Source organism: Neodiprion virginianus, chromosome 4 (genome assembly GCF_021901495.1).
Source record: "Neodiprion virginianus isolate iyNeoVirg1 chromosome 4, iyNeoVirg1.1, whole genome shotgun sequence".
NCBI lineage: Eukaryota > Metazoa > Arthropoda > Insecta > Hymenoptera > Diprionidae > Neodiprion > Neodiprion virginianus.
In genome coordinates, this window is record NC_060880.1 from 40,448,002 (window position 1) to 40,463,937 (window position 15,936).

Consider the following 15,936-nt stretch of genomic DNA (forward strand, 5'->3'; position numbering starts at 1 on the left):
ATTGATAGAATCATGTCTATCCCCGACGCTTTTACTCCCTGCAGTATATAAATGTGTGTATAAATATTTCACGAGAAGCATCTTCGGCGTAACGATTTTTCTACCTTCGAGACTCTCTCTGTGAGAAATAGATATATATAGAATTATAGATAATACATGTGTTTTATTTTAATTTTATTACTAAAAATCCATGAACGATTAAATCTCAAACTGTCAACTTTATGCCATAAATGAATACAAATTTTATATAAATATAAATATTACTCCGATTCTCGTTGAATAATTGAATTTGAAAAATTTCAAAGTGCTGATAAATTCAGAAAGCCGCGACAAATATAATGACAAACTGATTGCGAGTTGGTAAAATGTTGTATTGATATTCGAACAAGGAATATCGCTCTCCTCGTCAATTTATTCTTAACTCCGTGCAAATTGATTATAAATCGAATGCAAAAGAAAACTGGAAATAAATATTACTAGTGAAGTAAGCAAAAGGGAGTGGATTTTTTTCAAACAATTACCGCTATCCTGTGAAAAACACGCTTTCAAGAATCACACGTGCCTTACGAAGCCTCTGGAACTTCAGTTCTGATAAAACGTATCTCGGTTTCCTTCGACGACGTTGCAAAGCGTCCGAAATAAGTTCCTCCGTTATCGAGGGTTGTAAATCGTACCGGCAACAATAAATAGCATCTCTTCAGCGTCCATCACTCGTCCTTTGAGTTCGCGCAGCAAGCCCTTATCGACATCCTCGTTTCTCGGAGCAAGCGAGCAAAGAGATCGTTGTAAGCGGCGAAATATCCGAGTAATTATAAACTGCGGACTTTTAAGACTCACGCTAATTTTACATTCAATATACATTTCTGAGGGAAACGGAAAAACGCCAGTTGAATCCTGATTTTTTTTTTTTTTCAACCTACCGCAATAATCTAAAAATACAATAATCTTCTCGAATTCAATGCTTCATTTTTCTCACGTGCGTGACTATTTCTTACAAGTTGTAAAAAAGAAAAGGTTTAATGGAGATTTAAAAAACCGTACGCCTGTTTCTTCTCTGACGGCGATTGCAGCAGGAGAACTAACAGAATCTTGTGTCTCTCTCTCTCTCTCTCTCTCTCTCGTCATTTCAATTTGCCAGCCGCCCCGTGGCTTCACCCTTGATTTTCATCCAATAATTCGGTCCCTTCAAGTTTCCCTCCCTCGAACCGTCCCGTCGAACCAGCAAATTCGTCTCGCCTCGTTTCGCCCGACGTACGAGGTTTTCTCTCCCAAATGTCAGCCCGGATATTTCGTGTTTTACGTTTACTTTTTTCGCCCCATCGAATTTCCCGAGTTTAAAACAGTTTGAATAAAAATAAGCTTCTTCAGATTTTGCGAGGCACCGGAAATTCCTGATCACCTGCTGCTTTTACCAACCGAATCAGAAATCTGTGATTCAACAAAATTAAACAGTCGAATCCTACGGAAGGAAAATTGAAGTTAATAGAAAGTTTGCTTTTTATACCCGTATATTATACGTTTTACCTTGCCTTTCAAAAGATTTGGTAATCACTTTAACGCGAGTGGATTTCTTTCTCCTTCCATTCGACTCCCGCTTCGAAGTCCCCGGTTTCCTCTCGTGTCTTGCGATTTATTTCCCCCAACGGTTTTATGCCGAGAATTTCGTGCCGGTGCAGCTGAAACTATTATTCGGTGTGAACAATTGAACTCTATATGTCATTGCCACTTTAAACGGGCTTTCATACAACCGAGTGTATTTTCAAACCTTCGGTAAATTGATTCGTTCCGTTGCAAGTGGTACCAACTTTACGGTTCGTTCTATGCTCTTAATTTTCACCCCCCGATTTCAGTCACGTCCAGTTCCGTTTTACAGCCAACTTGCTGTTCTTTTTTTTTCGGCCTTCCTTTTTCGGTACACAAATTTAACTTGACTTGAGGAAAGAGTAAGGAAAGGAAAACAAAAAGTTTGACACTAAAATTCTGAGGAATTATGAAAGGAATGTGAAAGAGAGATGTGAGTGGGTTTAGTTCAGCCACTCTGCGAATCTCGGGGAAAATTAAAATAAAAACACCAAACACTTTTTAGTCCTCAGTCGTGAAAATTTATTCCACTGCAAAGAACCATTTTACATATACATTTTACGTATACATGAATAATTCGGCAGTCGCTGGATGTCCCTTTCTTCTTCCTCATTCAAATTGTCGTCCCACCTCATGGTCGGAAAAAATGATAATTATGAATTCGTTATAAAATAAAGCATATAAAGAGAGATTTGAAATGTTTCTGCCAGGCATGTAAATACATTTGAGTATTATTTTTCTACAATTAGTTTAACGAACGGTAAATCGAGTAGGTACTTCTCAGAAATCTGGAAAAGCGGAAATTGTCAGGAAATTTGCACGCGTCTGAAAGAACCGGAAAATGTCAGGGAATTCGGGCATTTGCCAGAATTTTTTTTTTTTCTTCCTCGCTAGTGAACGATTTTTTGAAACGTAGAAAATTATTCTCGCTGAAACAATTGAGGAGGTTAGTGTGAAAAGGGTATAAGCGACGAAAAATATGGTTTTCGGAGAAATTTTAAGAATCTATGAATTGCTGCTGACCACTGTGTAAAATTTGTGAAAAATATAAACAATTACTAAAAACAGTTGATACTCTAAGTTTAATGTTTCCACCTTCATGTTTCGAAACAATGGCTAATCCTAATCTCCCGTTAGTTTCTTAAAATTGAAGTGTCTATTGATGTGTATTCGATAATCGAGCTTAAGCAAAATTTAAGTGAAAGAAAAATTGTACCAAGTATTTTAACTTACGATGAAAACGTTATCCAACGTCTAATTGTTAACTAATTTCCATGAAAAGAAAGTGAGTTTGTTTTTTGTTTTTTTCTTTAGTAAAGTTAGGTTGAAACAAGTTCTGGAAAATGTCTATTCGCGTCTGGAAAATCGGGAAACGTCAGGGAATGTCGATTTATGTGTCATTGACGTTAGACGCGCCGATAGTCGATAGTCAATATATCGTTATAGCTGTAGAGGCAGAATTCTGCTGGAGTGAAGTCGGAAGTGGCAGGAGGGCTGAAAAGCCGAGAGAGAGAGAGAGAGAAACTGCTGCACTGAATCAACCGAATCGATAAGCGCGTTGCAAGGCCCATTGAGACAATTTAGTGTCAGTTCGAAAACAATAGTCCAATTAGAATTCCCCCCGATGTCCCAGCCGAATCCGACAATACTTAAACGATCGAATGAACGCGGCAGGACGACGTGCGGAGCAACCGTCGCAAGAGCCAGCACCTCTTTCGAGGGGGATTCGGACAATTGTTTAACGTCGACCGCGCCCTCACCGAGGCGGCGGCGTTGGCTTGTTAGGTAGATTAATACGCAGCATCAGCCATATGCCACGTTTTTCTCACAGAGAGGAGTAACAACTGGCCGTCGCGTCTCGGACATACCGGCGAGACGCGCACTCCTCCATGAATAAAGTATCTGGATGATGCTTGAGAGTGTGATTGTTGTTATTATAATTCTATTGAGCCCTCGTGGCATCCGGAAAAGCAATCTTCCGGAGCACCGCGTTTGCACAGAGGGTGTGCTAGCCTCGCTTTGTCCCAGACCGAATGCGCCACGACAACTCGACCTGTGTTCCGTGTGGACACAACACTTGTAACCAGGCATATGTGATACCCGACATCAACTCTCGCCGGGATAAAAGGGATCCGAATATTCACCCTACCTCCTTCATGTGGAGAAAGAAAGGACGTCCTTTCACGCCACCGCAGCAAAGTCGAGGAGAAAGGTTCCCGCTGATTCGGTAAAACGTCTGGTACAGATTGTTGCATTACCTACCATGAACGTCTTTCGAGTCCAATCGTCTCACCGAAGAGGAGATACGGGCAGGACAGGAAACGGTGACGAAGCGTGTACGAAGAGCACAAGGCAGGAAGAAGTGTTTCTTCCACTACGGTTTTTTACCCATTTTTATCAGCAGAGCTCTTCTCCGGCCGCAGTGACCCCGTCAGTGTAAGGATGAAAAATGCGCGGCTGGTGATGCTCAAAGCTCGATGACGAGGAGAATCGGGCCGCGAGTCGGTGCGGATAGTGAATTGAATCGGGATATATCTTATCGTTGGAGATAAAGTCTCATCCGTATTTCAGGGATAGTCGATCCACTACGACCTGAAACTTGATGGTCCGTAAAACTGCGGGAGAGCAGCTGTACGTTCGAGCGTAAGTGGTATAACTTGTGATCGTTTAACTGGAGGAATATTAACCGGGATTCTCAGCAAAGCGTGCATGTGTAATTGCCTGACTCATCGTGCCAGTGACCTTTCTTCGTTGGTGCTTGTTACACGGAGTGGTCCAAGAACCGAGCAGCGCTGATCGCAACGTCTAGGTTTTGTTGACGGTGAATTGCCGATCTAATTATAGCACCCTTAACGACAATTTGGGAAACGAGTAAAAACCGCGTACCTCGCTTTGCCAACGCGTCACACGGTGCAGCTTTTGACGCTCTGACGGTAACGGTTCTGCAAATAACAGGAAGAATCGGAATTGAACTGCTGGAAGACGCGCATTCTGCATCTAATGCAATATGTATACTCTGCAGGGAAACGGGCCGTCGACCGTATTGCCCATTCAAATTTTGCGGGAACCAAGCCAATATCAATTCGGCTCTCCTACTATCCGACGCATGGCCATCGACATTGATTTAAACGACGAAGAGGAGAACCTCACCATTATTCTCACTCAGACTAACCGATTGAATATATTTTTCTACAGTACTATCTGGTTATAAGAGAACTTACCCTTGGTTCTCTTATAACGAGGAGTGCTGACGATCATCGGCTATGACCCAAGACTGCTTTGTTTATACTGGTTGTCATCCAGATGCTGAATTCGCGTAGTTGGCATATGCATGCGGCTCGAACAGATGCAGAGGGAAAATTCTGTCGTGACCTTGACGGTGCAGATTTCGACACTTCTTCAATACCCAACGTCACGTTGTGTACAATACGAACACGGCGTGTATATTAAAGAAGAGTGCAAAGTTGCCTGAGATGCTTCTCGTTGAATGTGGTAAAAATAACGAGAACAAACCGAGTTAAGCTTTAGACAACCTGACTTTTCACCCTCATGATTCTTGTACCGGTGTCATCAAGTGGTTCAAATCATAGAAGACGCAGACATATCGGATAATTTTCTCTGAAACAGTAAAATTCTTGGTTGTTTATCTGCGCATATTTCTGCTTGTAGCTCCGATCATATAATAGTCCGATATCTGAAAAGCGTTTCACTATACGTACGTCCAGATCATGAACCGAACCACTTTTCAATTCTCGTCTCTATCGCCTGTTCGATCACTCGCATGGAATAGTGAATAGTCTGTGCCGTAGAGCTGGTTCGATAAGCGTTATCGATGATTATGTACACGTTCGTATATATACACTTTAACGGTTGCGTCTTATCTTCTTTTGTGAGAAAGAGGAGGCCCAGTGTGGAATTCATTTTTCAGAAGGGCCGCAAGGTTCTTCGCATACACGTAGAGATGTGACTATGCTTAGGTTAAACGATCCTCCGAACTATATCGTTGGCATGAAATCGAGTCTTACTCATACTCGATTCGCAGAATTCAACTTTGCACCCCGAGAGTAAAAAATTCCAAGACTAAACCTACTTACGGTTCAAGTCTTATTGAGAGAGACGAAACCACGCATTTATGAATCAAGGAGAACTTATCCCAGGACCACGATCCGATTGATAACAGTCCCGGTTAACTTTCGATCCTCTAACAGGATTTGCCTTCACTGATTATATTTCATTGTCTTGGCAAAGTTTGAATCGGAGGAAAGGTATAACTATCTACAAAAATCCCCCAAGGTAAATGCACCACTTATTGACCCAATCCCAATTATTTATCTTTTTTGGATGCATCTGTTTGATCCTTAGTTCTAAAATTACCAAAAAATAAATTTTCAGTGTCTAACCCTACAGCAATTGGTTTTAGTCGTCGAGAAGTTCCCAAATTGTACCGTCAACTTTTAATTTTTCAAAAACAAAGTATCAATAATTGGATCTCAATGTGTCTATAACTGGTACACTTACCTTAGTTTGTAACTTTTCAGTTGATCAGTGTGCGTCTCGAGCCTTACAAAAACCTCAAGTACTACAATTTTTGCTGTAATTTGCGCTTATCAGTCAACTTATTGCCTAGCAGTTATGCAGATTCATTAGCAACATGACTAGATCGAGCAGTGTCTGGGCTCAGTGTCATCCATGTCATACGTGAACGCAGTAAATTGACATACATATGTGGAATTGTGGCAGTATGTGCAAACACGAGGTTCATTACGACGGCAGCTTGATTGACTCGGCGTAGCTACTGGTCCGAGTTGATTAGGATTTGCCTTCCGGATTTTGCGTTTGTCTTTGCCGTCTGTTAATTCGTTAATCTTCTTAGCACAGCAATTATTCGAATTTGCGTTAGTCACGGTTCGACGAACCCAACGATACGTACCCGTTGCCTCAGCTGCACTGCACTGATCCACCTTGGCGAATCACATCCCTCTCGAGTAGGGTGAGAACGAGTTCAGGGAGAAAAGTATACTGGAATTGATTCTGAGATGAAAGCGGAAACTGTAATTACCGCTCAACGCCTTGCATGGAAAAGAAATTCAATCTGACAAGAAGCCACGGGCCGCTCCTTCTTCGCAATGCGCTTTAGAACCTCACAGAGAGCTTCGTCCGGCTTATGCATCGGTCCGGGAATTCCACCTTAAGCATTTTTACAGCGTATATGTATGGGGCCTTCCATACCACTTCGACCTGGGTCTGACCGTTGACCTCTCGGATTGAGCCTGCGATTTTTTTATATGATTGTTCTAACTTTGAAAAGCACTCGGTTTCTTGCTTTAGATTTTTTAACTTTATTTGAATTTTCTATAATTTTTTAAAACGATTTTATTGATGATCGCCACTTAATTTTTTCAGACTTTTGAATTGTGTCGGATCAATAAAATCCTTTTAAAAAACCATAAAAAATACAAGTCGAATCGAAAAAATCTTTAAAAAAAAATGAGTACCTTCCAAAGTGAGAGCAATCATATACAAAGTCGCGGGCCCAATCCATGAGGTCAGGGGTCAGACCCAGGTTGCAGTGGTATGGAATGCCTCGCATAGTACCTAACCGTACGTTGCGAACTAGTTCTAAATCCGCGTGAATACCTTGCATTTTACATGCCTGCGTCCGATCTTAAAACTTAAATAAACTCAACGATCGAACTGAAATACTTTCTGACTTGTGATTCATTCCGAAGACCGTGAAGAACGCCCTCTTGGCGTTTATATGCTTATAGCTAAATCTTGAAGGCGAGCTTACGCGGTAATGGTTTCAGAGAAAAAAAAAGTTTTCAGCAGTTTTTCACCCGAATGTACAATCCAGGAAGCTCTCTTTACAAAACAATTACCAGATATTTACAAGTGCGAACGATATTTTTAAATCACTTTAGCAGACGTTCACCCGCACGATCATGCGAAAGCTGTTAGTTTAATCCACCGCCATTTTTTTGAAAGCGCCAGGCGGTAAATCGCTCACCGCAGCACATCGTTTATTACATTCTACGAAAAGATGGAACGGGTCGAAAAGTAAGGAATATGTAAAACGGTACGCGGTGGGTGGAGCAATTCCCTCGTAATTCGGTAATCGATGAAACGTACGACGATGACGCAAGAGGATCGTAAATAAGTTTTAAGAATCCACACACTGAACTTGATTCAACCCGAGAATCGTTATTAGGAACAGAGCACACGCAGGCCCGCAGAACTTTCTGGGGTGGATGGGAAGGAGGATGAGAAGGGATTGGTGGATCGTAAAACGCAATCAATTTTCTATCGCCTTATCTCAAGTGAAAAATGCGAGAAGAGCCGCTAGAGAGAGGCTTGTGGCCCGGAGAGCGAGATGGAAAAGGAACGGTGTAGGTATATTTATATTTTTCACGCCCTTCAGGCACCGTGCGGAATGCGCCATGCTCGATCCTCGGCTCTGCCCTGAAACTTGAAAGATTAAAACGTTGCAGGCAATGGAGATGAAAAAAACAAAACCAAGCCGCGATTACTTTTCTTGGACTGGTTAATCCACGCCCCGAGTATGAAGAGGAGAAACACCAAAGGAACCTGTGAGATAGACGGGTCAGAACATAGCTGGAACATTTTTCACTCCTCAGAAAATTGCGAAGGCTTGGCGATGATTTCACGACGATTTCAGTTTTATATTTTAGTGCGACGTGCGGGTTTCACGTCACACTGTCTTCTCTAATATTAGACCAGTCGGATCAGCTGCTACGCTGACCAGAGTATTTTCAATGGCTTGATGATACTGGATCTATGCGATCTAATATTACCCTGAATGCGATGCCAGAAGTAGGTCAGCAGCCCCGATACCAACGCCAGTCGAGTCGAGCCTTCTGTTCCCCTGCATTGTTGTGACCCCGCTTGCATGAATAGCTGGCACATGCTCGTTTAATTAACGCTCATTTTTAACGAGATGAGCGCCGGAAATTATCGGCTAACGCCCGCCTGGAATTAGCCTCGGAATAGGTTGACCGAATTTCATCCAGGGTGTTGAAAACTTGATTTACTCTCCGTAGGTACTCAAATTTTCACCTTTTGACGTGTTCCTCGCCTAAAACTTGATACCTACCAGGAAATGACAAACGACCAGACGTATTTCGAGGCCGAGATTAGAGGGCCGCGATTGCAGGGGTGTTCATTCGGTGGTGAAACGCTAGGACATGAAAGGGAATTGCGGAAGAAAAAAAAACTTCTATATGCAACAATTTCGGACCATGATTGTGTTTCTCGAATTGGCGCTTCCTTGCAGATAGCTCTTTTTTCATTCCAAGCAATCAAACGAAGCAATCGTCGACTATTGGGGTCAACGACTGATCGACATGTGGCAACTGTAGAAGAGATACACTTGAGAGTCGTTCCTGGATTCGTCAAGGAGGTTGATTTTATCTACCCGCAGCTTCTTGGTCAGGCTAATCGATCGAACGTCATCCCTCGCGCAATCGTCAGGAACTTCCATTCTGCCGGGAATGGATTGCTCCTCGCTTTCCAAACGTCTCAAACTCGTGAATCTCACTCACTCTCCATGGCTCGAGAGGTCAATTGCCGTCATTTGCGCATCTGAATCTTGACTCGATCGGTAATGAAATCGGGAGGGTTCTTGGAGTTGCTGCTGATACTCTGACCCTCAAACTCCTAAATCCAGTGCCTCTTGGTGTGTTTAACCCGTATGCTATCATCTGAACCGTATAGACGTCAGGAGCGGAGTAAGTCGCTTATTTTTAGAACCAGAATCGGTGGTGGCTGTTCTTCTTTACTGACACCGAATCTGTCAAGTCTAGATTAAGTCAACGTTCCTGCTGTTTCCGGCACCCAACTCTGGTCACAAATTCACACTTTATTTTAAAAGTGTACCGAAATTGATCAGATGTCAAACTCTGGGAAGATTTTTTACAGAAAAATATTTAAACTTGGTGCTTGAAGCTGCGACAGAATATGATCGGAAACAGAAACAGAAACTTCCTCAAAATGTTTTGTCCTTTTAGTTGCCTTGACCACGATCAACTTCCTTGAGCAAACCAACCTTCGCAAAGTTATTACTTTCTTTCTGGCTTGTCTCTGTCTGCCCGATGACTTTATTGCTGTTCTCAGTTTCCGGGGGTTGAACTTGGGCATGTAGGTATCTACAAACCGGCAGAGCATTACAAGTAAATATAGGAATGGCGTAAACAAACCAGTCAACACACGATCGACAAACCTATTTCAGTATTCTCCTTCCGCGAAGGGTTTATTTCTGGACGACTGGGTAAGCCTTCTGCCAAATAGGCCGAGCTGCTCACTAGCCTAAAGTCTGTCTTCCATAAGTCGGCTAAAGTGCAGCTTACCGTCAGTGTAACTAACGCGTGGTTTCATTTTACAACCGGAAGTGTCGACGTAGTTATACCACCGGCATATTTATTCGGTGTTTATTTTTGAAGTTCTTTTTTTTTATTACTTTCGAATCTTTATACGTGTAGGTGGAAGGATTCGCGGATATTCCCATCACTTTACAACCTTTAATTATGAGCGATCATCTCTTTATTCTTATGGTACAACACAACTTGTTCGTTTAATCTCGAATTAAACGTTACGGTTTAATGCGTTTATTTTACCGAAATTGATTGAACCATTCGAAATCGAATGGATGTTTTATTTACGTTAAGAATGTGATGTTTGGCTCGTGTAAATTATTTACTTGTACATATAATGTCGTCAGGTATAAAACCAAATACATTTGAAACGAATTCTACGAAATTACCGTATTTGACCGAACAAAACATTCGTTGGAATACAACATTACACCTATCTTGGAATCAACGAACGATTTGTTTTCTTCAACAACAAGTCATTGATCAATCAATTTGCTTATGACAAATATTCGGTTTTCCATACAGTGAAAAACTAACGTGGTTAACCCAAGAATTTAGTGAACAGTTTTCCAACTGCCAGACATTTTCCTGAGCGTGAAATTTATAACAATGGTTATGCTTTTTCAAAATACGATCTTCCAAATTCTTGCAGCTGTATAAATGAACGACCTTCATACATCACTGATCTTGATAACCTTTTCAATCGCACAAAATTCCGGATAAATTTTCTAGTCTAAGTAGATAAAGAAATAAATGAGTAGCAATCGCAAATTAGACGAAGAAGTTGTCATGAAAACAAGTCTCAAAAATCACTAGTTTCCGAGATACAGGCTTCGGAAGAGAGGTGTCCAGATTTTTTACATCAATGAATTTCTTGATTTTCATGAATTACAAAGCTTCAATCAAATATGTCACTCAAAAACTGCGCAGCCGATTCACAGAGACTCCGCAGACGCGTGAAAAACAGAACAAGTCTGTTATTGCGAGAGTTGGAGGGTCTCGTTCTTCACGCAAAATCCGACGTTGCACCTCCTTCCGGTAAACCAGCGAGTTAATGGATGAAATCGATGCATCGATGGAATCAGTCACAGCTTCCTGCCTATCTTTGAGAATCAACCGTGCAGTTTTTCGAGTGATTTGTTTGATCTCAAGTACCCTTGAAGCTTTATAATTCATGAAAATCACGAAATCCGCGGATATCAAAAAAACTCTACACCTTTCTTCCGAAGCCTGTATCTTGTGTTCATGTGTCCATGACAACCTTTGATCGGGAGGATGTGTACCGTAACATATTGAAAATCCTGCCAATTTCCAGAAGGATTTACTCGCTGATCGGCAGCGCCTTCGCTGTCTTCTCACCTCGCGGCTCTGCGAGCTAACGACGTCTCGATTTTACAGGTGGTTCCGGAAGGGGCGAAGGTGAGGGAGGTGCCGGTGACCTTCCGGGTTCGGGAGGCGGCGGCAGGCGTCTCGGCGTCGCCGGGGTCGGCGGAGGCGTCGCCCGAGGGGGCGGCGGAGGCGGCGGCGGCCGTTCGCGAGACGAACCTCGTCGCCACACTCTCAGCGGCGACCATCAGCCGTCCCTCCATCACCAGCAGTTCAACTCTCAGCTTCACCCGCTTCATCCTCATCATCTGCCTCCACCTCACGGCCAATACGGGCCCTCGAATCGACACGCGACCACCATGGACCTCGAGGTACGATAAATTGGTCGAAAACAATTTACACTCCTTATCCTTTATTCACGCTGCAACATCATGTTCACTATTAGAAAAAATTACGTTCAAGTCGGTATAACGTTGACCTGACGAATCGTCGAAAACGTTCACCATTTTTCAACTCTCGTTAAGTGTAAGACTGTGTTTTGATTTAAGTGGCAACACCACGAATAATGGCCGAAAAAAGTCCTAACTTTTACCATTTATTTGCGGAGTATGGAAAGAGGAATAGGATTTTATTCGGATGATTTATTTGACACATATTGAAGTATGCCTTTTTTTAAAACTCCTTCACCGGAGGACGGATTTCTCGTAATGTGTAGGACCTGGAACAAAAAATGAAGATTTTTTATAATCTATATACTATATTACCTATCGAACTGCGTAGGGTTTTTTTTTTTTTTCAATTTGAAAAAAGTGATTTCAAGAAAAATGCATTTAAAGTTTCACGAGTACTTAAATCCGTGAAATTTTTGGTCTCTTCAAATTGGAGCATTTTCACTTTTCGCATTTTCTTTCACCGTAGGACCAACTGACTATCGTTTTTATGATCCTAAAATATTGCTTAAGCCTAAAAAACAATTGAAATTTGCAAAATCGTAGAGTCGTGTTACTCCTTAATTAGCACAATTAGAATATCCCTGATGTTTAGCAAATTAAATAGCATGACTTAATTATTTCGCGTAGTAATATAACCGACGGGATTACAGAAAGCTCGCGTTCAGATTTTCGAACCACGAAACGTAGGTTTGGGATGCTTCTCGGATGAGTATAGATATATAAATAAATCATTCTGGGAAAACATTTTCGTATTCGCTTGGTGAGCAAACTCTGACCTTCTGGTCTTCAATCTACCATAACCGAAAACGTAACGCCATCTTCATTTCATTATTCCGGGTATCTACGTGTAATTTTAAACCCTGCACATCCGATATTCCTCCGCCGAAATTCTTTAATCCGCGCTTTCAGCAAGAACTGGTTATTCATTTTTCATCCATAAACTGTCGTAGCCAATACAGGGGGGAATAAATAGAGAGAAAAATTAACTGTTTAAATTTATCATATTAATGCTTGTTTTGAACATACGCTAAGCTGTCTAAAAGTATTTACAGAATTTCGCAATTTAAACCAACAGCAATTCCATCGCATCCTTCCGCGCGAGTTGATTTAATTAAACTAAAACTTGTGAACAAAATTCATTTCACAGTCGTAGATATGGGTATATAATTTACGTAACTAAACTCTTTCTAAACTCCGTACACACTGAAATATTTCCTCCGTGCATAAAATTCTCGGCTGACAAACGAGAAACAAATATTTTTTTCTCTCATGTTTACACTCGATTCACCGGTCTCCATACATTATCCAGAAAACTGCGACGGAGAAAAATATGTATATACCCATGTCTCTTTTTATCTTCTCATTTCTACACTACTTTACTCCGACAAATGAAATTCAACGAAGGAAAACTGGGTTACCGTTCACCCTAGCATTCACTGGGGCGAAAAGAAGCCACGAAAGACACTTTCAGCTCTCAATTTATTCCCATCAGTTTTTTTTTTTTTTTTCTTTTTTGTATCTTTGCTTTTTTTCTACTTTACAATTTTTTTTACTCTTAGATATTCTTCGATGCGGAATTCGCATCGTCCGATTTTCTCACCTCCCGCGTTCATTGGATTGAAAATTTTTATACCCCGGTTTGTTAAATTACAATTCCGACGAGCCCGACGTCCAAGTATCTGTGATGAAAAGCGCACGTAAAGGAAGGCGAGAAGAGATTGTTCGCAATGTGATTGGTTCAGCCCTCCAGGCATAATATGGCTCGTCGATAATCGAGCAATCGAGCATGTTAAGTGGGTCAAACTGTTGGACGAGGAAAGTGAAGCTGGGCGGAAATCTCATTACCTGCAACCCCGTGCAGTGCAGGTTGCACGGTGCGTCCAGGAGGGCGGAGGCGAGAAACGCGCAGGGCTGATTTATACTTATCATGCAGAAGTCGGCGCTTCGAGGAGGTAGAATGTTTACCCGCAAAGCTAAATAAACTTAAACCATCTGTGATCCTCCGCACGCTCCGACATCTTTTACGGTACGAAACATGCTAAGCGCGTTATGGAAAGGAGTTGGAAGAGTCACCCTGCGCCGGTTTAATAGCTCTGATTCTTCGAATCGAATAACTTCGAGTTTTCGTTTAGACAATTTTTAGAAAACTTTGCCCGGGCGTTGTAACGATATTAACGCGAATCCCTGAACGGGATCTGAAATTATACGGATGACACAATTCAGCAATTATGCAATTATTCAGCGGCTGGGAAATTTCGCGCCAGCGAATACGAGAATGGCCCAGTTTTATGATGTGACATTCGTAAAACCTGTGTGCACACAGCTTCGCTTCGGCTCAATTGCGATAGCAGTTAAAATAATTTAAGGTACGACAGCCGTTGAAACGACTTTATGTGGTCATATCTAGTGAGGAGGCTGAAAGAAAGCAATTTTTTATGGATTTTTTACGAAGAGACATTTCAATTTATTAATGTACATATGGGGGTAACATTAAACTTCGATTTAACTACGGCTTGAAAGTTCCCGTTTGTGATTTCCTCACGCTCACTCTAACTCCGCGTATGTTTTGTCAAGCTTTGATCACCGCCTCTCTGCTAATGCAAACTCTAACCAATTTATTTGTGTGTGTTTTCGTGATCCACGCTAACAGATGGGGACCAAGTCGCGCCAGAGAAAGGTAACCCTGAGGTTCTACGATCTTTTTACTAATTATAGAATGCCTTAATTTCCTTATATTTACAATTCCTTCGAGTTAATTTCCGATTCTTAGTCAAATAAATATTTGTGAAACAAACGGTGCACGTAACACTTGTCAAAGAATTTTGGACAATTTACTGATGCTGTGCAAATTTTTCTTTACGTGTATGTCGAATATTTCCAAGACTCTTTATACCAATATTCGGATAAATTTTGTCCACAAGGCTGAAGGTAGCAGCAATAATCAACTGCCAAAAGTTATAAAGTGCATTCGAATATAAGATAGTGAAGTCCTAAAATCCAAATTTTGTAAAATACCTTGAACCCCGACACTTTCATAGAATTATCAGGATAAAACTGAACTACACTTTGTTCAATTCCAAAAATTTTATCTTTTTCACGCTTCTTTGCATTTCACGAGCGTTGCATTCTTGACGATCGGCTTTTTCAGTCGCCTCTGCCACGAGGATATCCTCCCCCGTCAACGGCCATGCTCTTCGACGACGACCCGGGCATCATGTCCGAGGTGGAAACGTCCAGCACAGGATTCCGTCGAGGTGGGAAACAGCGAAGCAGTCTCCCCGTCGTCAGAACACCAAGCAAGACCCTGGAGCGTCCACTAGGTAACTTACGATCGATCGTATTACTTACGCGTCCTTTAATTCATGCGATACGTTGACTGAAATTTTGGAAAGCTTCGTGGCCCGGTGAGGGTAACGGGTTTGTACGGATTGACAACGGTCTCGATTTCATTAAAATACTCTACTCATTAAAGTCCTTCTTGTTTACTCCCCCTGAAAACAAGCAGACACTGCCGGTTGCTCTCTCTCTTGATTTCCCAACCGCTGGACTCGGATTCGCCCTGTCTTCCGGTCGTAGTGTAGTCCCTTGAGTATGCGTAGTGACCCGAAGCGATACCGAGATGTTTGATCTCTGACAAAACAATGAATTTCTGTGGGCGCATCCCTAGGACTGGTCTTCCTGCAGTACAGGAACGAGACAAAGCGAGCCCTGCTTCCGAACGAGATAACGAGCATAGATACAGTGAAAGCTCTCTTCGTCAGGAGCTTTCCCAAGCAGCTGACGATGGAGTATCTCGACAGTCCGCTGGTCAAGGTCTACATCCACGATAGCAACAAGGACATGTTCTACGAGCTGGAAGACATGCGGTGAGTACTGCTGTACGTGACTTAGAAACGAAGACGGGATGAGGAAAAGCCCCGTCTAAACGTCGGAACGCGTTTATTCCTCCAGGTCACACCTCAGAGACATCAGAGACAGGAGCGTTCTTCGACTGTTCGAGAGCACCGACGGGGTCGCCGGGATGCCGGGACCTCTGGGAGCTCCTGGAGGTGGGGGAGGACTCCCGCCCCACTGGGAGGATCAGAGCTACTTCAGCGAGCCGGAGTTTGACAGCGAGTACCAGCATCAGCACATCCACAAAAGCAAGGTGGGTGAATAATTAGGGTAATAGAATGGCCTCGTGTCGAAAA

General features: G+C 42.3%; 1 protein-coding gene across 18 annotated transcripts in view; it reads left to right on the plus strand.

The window, feature by feature from the left end:
- The window catches only part of LOC124302728 (uncharacterized), a 161,317-nt gene that overhangs the window by 87,991 nt on the left and 57,390 nt on the right, over positions 1 to 15,936 (plus strand). For 16 of the 18 annotated variants that reach the window (XM_046759178.1, XM_046759185.1, XM_046759184.1 and 13 more), the window contains exons 4-8: positions 11,367 to 11,665; positions 14,397 to 14,423; positions 14,895 to 15,066; positions 15,402 to 15,612; positions 15,698 to 15,893. In XM_046759178.1, the coding sequence (XP_046615134.1) occupies positions 11,367 to 11,665; positions 14,397 to 14,423; positions 14,895 to 15,066; positions 15,402 to 15,612; positions 15,698 to 15,893 (905 nt within the window). The remainder of the gene's footprint in view (positions 1 to 11,366; positions 11,666 to 14,396; positions 14,424 to 14,894; positions 15,067 to 15,401; positions 15,613 to 15,697; positions 15,894 to 15,936) is intronic. The other 2 variants (XM_046759181.1, XM_046759182.1) reach the window with 2 other exon arrangements.